The sequence below is a fragment of the Ceratotherium simum genome, chromosome 1, assembly GCF_057802395.1.
Source record: "Ceratotherium simum simum isolate JZ-2026a chromosome 1, ASM5780239v1, whole genome shotgun sequence".
Classification (NCBI taxonomy): Eukaryota; Metazoa; Chordata; class Mammalia; order Perissodactyla; family Rhinocerotidae; genus Ceratotherium; species Ceratotherium simum.
In genome coordinates this window covers 103020247-103029278 of record NC_141900.1, presented here as the reverse complement: position 1 = coordinate 103029278, position 9032 = coordinate 103020247, and the positions used below count along the sequence as shown (strand labels likewise).

The following is a 9032-nucleotide window of genomic DNA, read 5'->3' as shown; positions in this document are numbered from 1 at the left end:
AAAATGTATGCTAACAATAGCACAAAGGATAGTGGATAACCTGTTGTAAGGTTAACGTGCCATAGTGAAGTGGCATAATTCACGTGAAGTAGGCTGTTAAAAATTAAAGATGTATATTGTAAAACTTAAGGAAACCATTAAAAATGAAGTATAACTAATAAATGAATAGTCAAAAATAGAATTACTAAAAAAAATCTGAAAGCAGGCAAAAAAAAAGGCAGGGGGAAAGTATCAATGAATGCCTGGAACACATAGAAAACTACTAGCAAGATGGTAGATTTAAATGCAATCGTATCAAAATTACAATTAAGTGTTTGGTGATAGGAGTAGTATCCAGAACATGTTTTTTAAAAACGTCTATAAACCAATAAGAAAAAGACTTCACAACAGAAACATTGGCAAAGGATATGAAGAGGAAATTCACAGAGGAAGAAACCAAATGTCTAGTAAATATGAAAAGATGTTCAACTTCTGTAGTAATCAGGGAAATACAAATATCAATACAAAGTAAAATAATGAACTACCATTTCACACCCATCGTTCTGGCAAAGGTTCTAAGTCCATTATCAGTGGGTGTTGGGGAAGATGTGAAAACAGGACCCCATGCACTGCTGGTGGGAGTGTCGCTGGGCACCGTCTGTCTGGGGAGCGATTTGGCCAACCTAGGGAAGACAAAGGCGCCCCTGTCACCCAGTATTCTGTGTCTCCACGTCTCTCTGAGAGCAACTCTCATATGGTGCACAATGAAACATGTGTGTAGATGTTCCTGGCAGCAGGTTTGTTTTCATTCCCCTCAGGGGAATGGAAAGTACAGTGGAGTTTATTTATTCAATGAAATACTATATAGTGGTTAAAATGAATGAACCAGATATGCTTGTTTAAACACGACTATATCTCAAAAACATAATGAGGCATGAAAAAAAAAGCAAGTTACAACAGGATATGGACTGAATTACATCACTCACATAAAAATTTTAAATACCAAAACCAGTGGTATGCACTGTTACTGATACATGGCAGGAAATGCAACAAAACATCGGCAGAACTCTAACCTCTGGAAAGAGAAGGAGAAGGATTTGGCCTTATCTCTATCCGTAACTTTCCATTTTTAAAGAAAGATCTGAGCTGACAGCATACTGAGTCCCGCTCCTGTGGCCTTCTAAGGCAGCTCCACATCTGAACTCCCTGGGTCCCATTAGGTGAACAAATATATTCTACTCTTTTTCACCGTTAATTCCAGTTGTTTGTCATCACTTGTAACCAGGAGGTCTGCCTATACTTTTTTTTTCATTCCATTTCCAGTTCTTGCCACCTAGTAGGTATTCCATAAATACGTGTGTGTAAGTGAACCTGTCCAGGAAAGGGAGTCACTAACTGCAAGCTCGACCATCCTTTGGGGATCTCTCTCATGGTTAGAAAGAGCGTCCATACAAGGGACCGAAACCGCACCGTAGGGTAAACAAGTCACGTCCCACTCGGCCTCAGTTTCCTCCCAAATGACGGGCCTGGCCCCTTCCAGCCCTAGCACTCTATGATTCTCGGAATTCTGTCCTTTCAGGTCGAAAACAACACTCGGGCATTTCACAAAAGCACCCAGCCCCCTTGCTACCCTTGGAACCACAGCCCGCTCCCCTGGAACCCGGACTGCACAGAGCTGGTCACATGAACTCCGGGGCTGTCTTTGGTGTAACGGGTTTCTCAGATCCCTTTGTGAGCGCAGGTTTTGAAAGGGAACGACCCGGGTTCTGGGTTTGAGAGGAGCAGGGGGATCCGGCGGGAGCAAGGCTGTCGGAGCCAATCAAGCCGCCTCCAGACCCCTCCACGTCGCCGTGGCTGCGCGCTCTTATTTCTCCGCTGCTCTCTCGCCTCTCGGTCCCGCCCTAGGGTGCCCGAGGAGGCGAGGACCCCAGGTGAGAGGCCAGGGGGGCCCGAAGGGTGGGAGGCCTGGGCGGTTCGGCCCGGGCTGCACGACGGGCTGGCCCGGGGCTCAGGGCGTGTCCGCCGCCGCCTGGCTGCTCGCTCGACACTGTTCGCTCCTACCGGCTGTAGATGGAGCTGTCTGGGTTCCTGCAGCCTCCGACGAGCCTCGGAGTGTTTCTCTTTAAACGGCCTGAGAGGGACATGCCTCCCAGGATGCAGTTTGTATCAACATGGCAGCTGCTGTGCAGCTCCCCTGCTGAAGAGGCGCCGGGACGGCAGCGCAGCTCGCAGCCGGGGCCGGGGCCGGAGCCGGGGGCGCAGCCGCGGCCGCAGAGGGGCCGCGCGCGGGCCGGGGGCCGGTGCTGAGGGCCGGGGCCCAGCTCGCGGCCAGGGCGCAGCCCGCCGGGCCGCCCGCACCGCCGCGCGCCCCGCTCCGACGCCGCCGCCGGGCTCGGCCGCTCCGTCCCCGCCCGCCCCGCGCGCCCCAAGCAGGCCGGGCCCGACGGCCGCGCGAGCCCGGGCGGGGAAGGCAGGGCCGGGCGGGTGCTGCCTGCGGAGAGGCCGGGTGCCGGCCTGCGCGGGGCCGCGCGGCGGCGGCGGCGACTCCGGCCGGGCCGGACAGCGCGGGGCCATGGCCGAGGCGGCCCCGGCTCCGGTGAGGGCGGCCGGCGCACGCACGGACGCGCGGACTCGGGGCCCGGGGGACGGCCTGCGCGGCCCCGGCTCGGCGGCCCGGCCTGGGGTCTCGGTAAGGGACAGAAACGCTGCGACGTTGGGGGCGGGGGGGTTGGAGGGTTCGCGCGCCCCTGAGCGGGGAGGGGGGCTGCGCGGTGGGAGCCGGGCCGAGGAGCCGGCCGCCGTCCGGGCGAGGCTGCGGGGACGCCCGGGCCTGGCAGGCACGCGGGCCGGTGGTGGGCGCCCGGGCGGCGCGCCTCGCTCCTGCGGAGCCGCCGCTGCGTCCGTCGGGGTTGCAGCCGCATGTTTTCCGCAGAGCCTGGCCCCGCCGAGCCTCCCGCGGCCGGAGCGCGGCGCTGACGCGGCTCTCCCCATTTCGCAGAGCGGAGACACTGAGGCACAGACACCTGGCGGCGACCCGCCCTGCCCGCCCCAAGGTCACGTAGCGAGTGATCCGTGGCGCGGTGCCCGCGTCCCAGAATCGCCTGCCTCCGGGGCTGCGGGCCTGGACGGGGAGGGGGCGGCGCTGGCGGCGGCCTCACCTGAGTGAGGGGCCTGGCCCCGCGCGCGGTGGACGCGGCCCGTCGGGGGGAGGTGACGGCCGGGTGGGAGGCCAGGCAGCGCCCAGCCGAGTGCCTTGGCCGTGGGGAGCAGGTGACCCCCCGGGCTCGGGCGCCTCGGCCTCCAGCCTCTGCATCTGGAGGGCTCCTGGCCAGACTTTGGGTGTCCAGACGGATGGGGTCTGGGGAGCGAGGTCCTAAGGGTTTGGGGGCTGCTGTTCCTCGTCAGCGGGCCATTCTTAAAAATGAGCCTTAACATCTCCCCGCAGACCTGCTCTTTGAGATGCAGTAGCCGTGCTGGGAAGGAGGATTGCTGCCCAGGAGGCCGTGCACCTGAGCCTCAGTTTCCTGTTGTGTACAGGAAGGGGTCGGGATAGATGGCTTTCTAAAGAGCCTCCCAGTTCTTAAAAAATGGTTTTAAAAAACTCTTGGAAAAACAAAATAAAATGAAGATTTAAAAATGCCTACCTCTGGGCTTAGGTCTGCAGGGCCCTGTATGATTCTGGGTGAACCACACTGGGTCATACAGGGAAGTGGCACAGCTTTCTTTATAAGTCATATAGGTATGGTTATGTATTTTCCTGCTAATGTGGCATGAACCCTGGAGACCTCATCCACTTAGGATACATGGGGTAGGAAGGGAACATTAAATCTTGTGAAATATGGTTCAGAAGAATTTTAGCCACCCCCCCACCCCCGGGTAGCTTGAGAATGCAAGCTTATTAATGTTAGGTATTGTATTTACAACTCCATACCTCTCTTTGGCCGTTTCTTTCTGTTTTGGGTAAAATCAAGCCATTATGAAATTATAGCAAGGGGCTTTTATTTTGAGGCGGGGGAGGGGACATGCTCTTCTGGCCCCTCATCCATCTACAGCCCTCCAAATCCGGAAGTGGAGAGAGACAGTCTAATAATAGCAAAGAAATGGTATTTTCCTTTGAGCTCTGATTAGACTAGTTGGTAAAGATGTCTTGCTCTGCTGTCTTTATTTACTGTACTGGAGCTTTTTTTTCATTGTTTCAGTTAAACTCTTGTATTACTCAGGGAGACTAACTTGGCCCCAGGGGAGATTTTCCCTTCTTCCTACTAGCTGTAGGCAAACACCCTAATCCCCCTGTGAGGACGGGGCCATAACTTGCCTATTGTGTTGCATTATGCCAGTCACTTTCCCTGTGTCAGGCTGCTGTCCCAGAGGGCCATCCAGTCTTGCCCTCACCTTTGAAGAGTGAAGAGTTGAGAGGTGGCTTAGCTGTTGATGAGCCCTTCAGGTTTAGGGGTCTGTGAATCCTGTGAAAGTGTTTGCAGAATTTTGTGTATGTGCCCCTGTGTATTTTTTGAGGGGGAGGATCCATAACTTTCATTAGGCTTTCAAAGGGGCCCCTGACCCCAGCTTTAAATGGAAATGTCTCTGTGGGCCAGGCTCTCCACCTCCCCCATGATAGGACCTCCCACAGGTCTTTGTTTAATCCCCAAGCTTCTGAATTTTAGAGGTAAAAAGGATTCAGAGCACTGACCAGCTGCCTCAGTTGGCAGATGAGGCCCGGAGGTGACCCACAGTGTGGGCGGAGAGCCCGGGCTCTGGAACCAGACCGCTGTGCGACCTTGGGCAACTTACTGAGCCTCTCCAAGCCTCAGCGTCTGCATGTGCTAAGTGTGGATAATAATTCTAGTAGTCCTTGTTTCCTGGGGTTTTGTGAGGATTAAATGAGACCACCCTTTAAAATGCTTAACACAGTTCATGGCACATAATAGATGCCGAATAATTGTTAGCTGTTACCCAGCTAACTAGCTCTCCCGCCTGGTTAGCTGCAGAGCCATTGAATCATGCATCCTCAGAAACCTTTTGCCTGAACAAGGTCTTAAGTCTTCAGTCCTTGCCTTAAAAGCATGATAACAGTTTCAGTTAAGCCACCCATAAGTGAATGAATGAATGAATAAAAGAAAAAAGGCAATAGAAGATATAAATAGGTTTAGATGAGTCTTTGATAAATGAAAGAACTTCATTATTTACCCTAATAAATTTTTTTGGTATTTCAACAGTTTATGCTCTTCATTCATTCAGGAGAGTTTTATTGAGCACATACTGTATATCAGACTGGACACCAAGGATATGCTAATTTTCAAAGGAAGAAAATGGGACTTTGAATTACTTTAAAGATCACTTGTATATGACACATTGTAATTGGCCAGTCAGCAGATTCCTTGAAGGAAGATGATGAGGAAATGGACACACGTTGTTATAGGAGATTCTATTCAGTTCCAATAAAGATATTGATTGTCAGGATAGGTAAATACAGAGCTGGTCACTCAGAAGACCTTGGGTTCACCTCCCTGATGACACAAAGGTTCTCTCCATGTGGACGGCGCAGGGTGGGGAACAGGAGAAAGTGAGTAACTGAAATCCCAAAAGGAATCAGTCTTTATTTTGGTTCTAGTCCCCGCCAGTCTTGCCACAAGTCACAAAACTGGCTAACTTCAGCTCTGCTTCCAGCCCTTCCAGGCCTCCTCTCCTCCTCGTTCACCACCTCACGAACCTTAGGGAGGAACCCAGACCGCCAGAGTACACCTGCCACGGTAGACCATCTGCCTGGGGACCTAGGCTCCCGTAGGAGTGGCTGAATTGCCATGTCTGCGCCCACCTCAGGGTCTCTCTTTTCTCTCTGCTTAAAGCAGAAGCCAGCCCAGAAGCCCATCCAGCCTCTCCACTAGGGATTGGGTCCATGTAAGAGGTCTCACAGTCAAACTATACTATATTAACTCTTGGAGAAATTTTATTGTTAAGTCAATAATTTAGCTTTTATCAAAGAGTCTGGGGAACTTAAGGTAATTGTGTGTCCTCACTATTGGACAAAGTGAGGCAAAGAATGTGGCACCACGAGCACCTGACAGTACAGGCAGCAGCAGTGGGGCCGGATGTCAAGTTCACCTTCAAGGTAAGTCAGTGGATGGCACCGGCCCCACCAGTCATCACCTCCCTCCTGCTGGGAGTCTCGAGATAGTGACAGTGCCTCGCATTGACAAGATTCTGCTCTGTCGTTTTTCAGAGTTTTATTTAATGCTCAAAACTCAACTCAGAGAGGTAGCAAGTGTATCAGATACTCTTATCCTCATTTTGTGGATGAGGACGCTGAGAACAGAGAGGTCAAATAACCGGGTCAGAGTGACACAGGCAGCAGTCAGTGTAGACAGGCCTGAAAGCCAAGCGTTCTAATTCGAGGCCAGTACCCTTTCTCCTCTGCCACGCTCCTGATAATATGATACCTGTGAGATGTAGTTGTGAAAAAGGAGATGGGACTATAAACAGCAGAAGGTGGTGTAACCATCTTTCGTTTGTTGTTAGTAATGGTTTTATAATTGATGTCTAAATCAGTGCTGGGGTCTCAAGAAGAGATTCATGTCTATGGACTTATTGCTACCAAACCTGAGGCCGTTTTCATGGGAGTGCTTATCTTTGGAATTTATTTTGCAGCTGGATACTGTGGCCTTCAATCCTATCCTTCCTTTCTTTCCTTGAACACAGGTCCAGCAGCTGGACATGGAGACCCAACGCTCATCACCTCTGTCATTCCCCAACATTCTGCAAGAAGAAAGCCCACGTCAGGCTCCTGCTGGACTCCCCCGAGAAACTCTGTTCCAATCCCACGTTCTTCCCCCCAAGGAAACTCCTTCTTTGTCTCCCGCCATTCCCCGGCAAGGCTCCCTACCCCAGGCTCCCAAGCAAGAGACTTCTGGCCGGATGCCGCATGTTCTCCAGAAGGGACCCTCACTCCTGTATCCTGCCACTTCTGAGCAAGAGACTCATCTCCAGGGCCCCTTGACTTCCCAAGAAGAGATCCAGTATCCACCCCCAGCTGCTGCTGAACCAGAAATCTCACTTCTTTCCCACTCCACCCACCATCAAGAAGCCCCACTCCACTCCCCTGAAGTTCCTGAGAAAGACCCCCTGACTCTTTCCCCTACAGTTCCCGAGACCGACATGGACCCCCTGCTCCAGAGCCCAGTTTCCCAAAAAGACACCCCCTTCCAGATCTCTTCTGCAGCCCAGAAGGACACACCACTCCCGACGGCAGAGATCACCCGCTTGGCCGTGTGGGCTGCTGTCCAAGCGGTGGAGAGGAAACTGGAGGCCCAGGCCATGCGGCTCCTGACCCTCGAGGGCAGGACGGGGACAAATGAGAAAAAGATAGCCGATTGCGAGAAGACGGCTGTGGAGTTTGCAAACCATCTGGAGAGCAAATGGGTTGTGCTGGGGACCCTGCTGCAGGAGTACGGGCTGCTGCAGAGGCGGCTGGAGAACATGGAGAACCTGCTGAAAAACAGAAATTTCTGGATCTTGCGGCTGCCCCCCGGCAGCAATGGAGAAGTTCCCAAGGTAAACCTATCCCAACTGGGGCTTCCCAAGGAGTGATCTGAATTGGAATGTGTTTTAGGAATTTAATATAAAAGAAGGGGGAAGCGATGGTTGAGAAGGAAAAAAAAATAATGAAACCTAGTTGCCGACATTGCTTCACTAAGAACAGGATACACCAAAATCCAGTGATTTCTCTGTTGATAAAAGCATAGGTTAACAGATGGGAGAAACATCCTGGTGATCAGGAATTGTCAGTTGAGAAGGGCATTCAGTCCATGATGTGGTGAGGATAAGAAGGCCGAGTGATGGAGCTGGGTCGAGGCTTCACAGTCAGTCACTGTTGAGCGTTGGTTAGTGGTCCACCATCGGAGCGGAGGGAGAACTCGGTGAAATGTTATGGGGCTCTGTCCTGCTCACCGTTTTCATTGGTTGACTTATAAATCATGTTAATGCCAGAGAAAATGTGATTTCAAGAGGTATCCTAAAAAACTAGAGAACAGTTAGGTTTTAATTCTGCACGAACTTGAATGTGGACTGGATTTCTTTCTATTCTTTTGTGCTGCTGCCCCTTTTCATAGCCTTATGTAGGGGAAAAATGTTGGACTATATTCTCTAGGCCAGCACTTCTCCAATTTTATTGTGTACATGAATCACCTGGGAATCTTACCAAATGCAAAATCTGATTTAATGGGTCTAGAGTGAGGCCTGAGAGTCTGCATTTCTAGCAAGTTCCCTGGTGGTGCCATTGCTGCTGGTCTGCACACCATGCTTTACAGTAGCTAGGATTATCCTGTTAGGAAAAGGACCAGACGAGACAAGGCCCCTACTCTCTGTGGCCAGGACAGTGGCTGAAGCCTGCTTTCTAGAGAGGTCCTTGGTGAAAACCCACAGCTGTGCCTTTGGATCTTTCCCACTCTGGTCCTAGAAAGAGGCGTTAGAGCCAGGGCCAAGGGGTTGAGCCATTCGCTGCCCTGGGATTCAGCAGCCGAAGGCCTGTGACTGCCTTCCAGTTGGTCTGAGCTGAGCTTGTGTGGTTTCAGGTCCCTGTCACGTTCGATGATGTCGCTGTCCATTTCTCGGAGCAGGAGTGGGGAAACTTGTCCGAGTGGCAGAAGGAGCTCTACAAGAACGTGATGAGGGGCAACTACGAGTCTCTGGTTTCCATGGGTAAGGAGAAGCTTCACTCGCCGGGGGCTTCCTTGACTTCAGCTTGAGGTTCATTTGGACCCTTTGGGAGTTCTGAACTCCGGTACTACCAATAACTGAAAACAAGGACAAGTGAATTTTAGAGAGCACAACGAATTAGAACATACGCCATCATGTACCCACATACGTCAGTGCAGCACAGATCAGGACACCACTCTGGAGGAACTGCGGGGGCAGGCGGAGCAGACAGGCTTAGACGGCAGTGGTCTCTCACCTTTATGTTACCTTCCCCATGGCCCTACATATATCCTAGAATTAGCTGGTCCAGCAAACTATTACTAAGCAGAGTGTGAGGTGCTTTATGAGAATCGCATCATTTA

The 9032-nt window shown here is 51.9% G+C and overlaps 1 protein-coding gene across 2 annotated transcripts in view; it reads left to right on the top strand.

Annotated features, from left to right (window-relative positions):
* The first annotated feature begins 1833 nt into the window (after positions 1-1833).
* The window catches only part of ZNF777 (zinc finger protein 777), a 28867-nt gene continuing 21668 nt past the window's right edge, over positions 1834-9032 (top strand). Inside the window, exons 1-3 of one of the 2 annotated variants that reach the window (XM_004430634.3) lie at positions 1834-1910; positions 6676-7527; positions 8547-8673. In XM_004430634.3, coding sequence (XP_004430691.1) covers positions 6691-7527; positions 8547-8673 — 964 coding nt within the window. In that variant the 5' untranslated portion in view covers positions 1834-1910; positions 6676-6690. Of the gene's footprint in view, positions 1911-2125; positions 2669-6675; positions 7528-8546; positions 8674-9032 lie in introns of those variants that run through there. The other variant, XM_087432454.1, reaches the window with a different exon arrangement.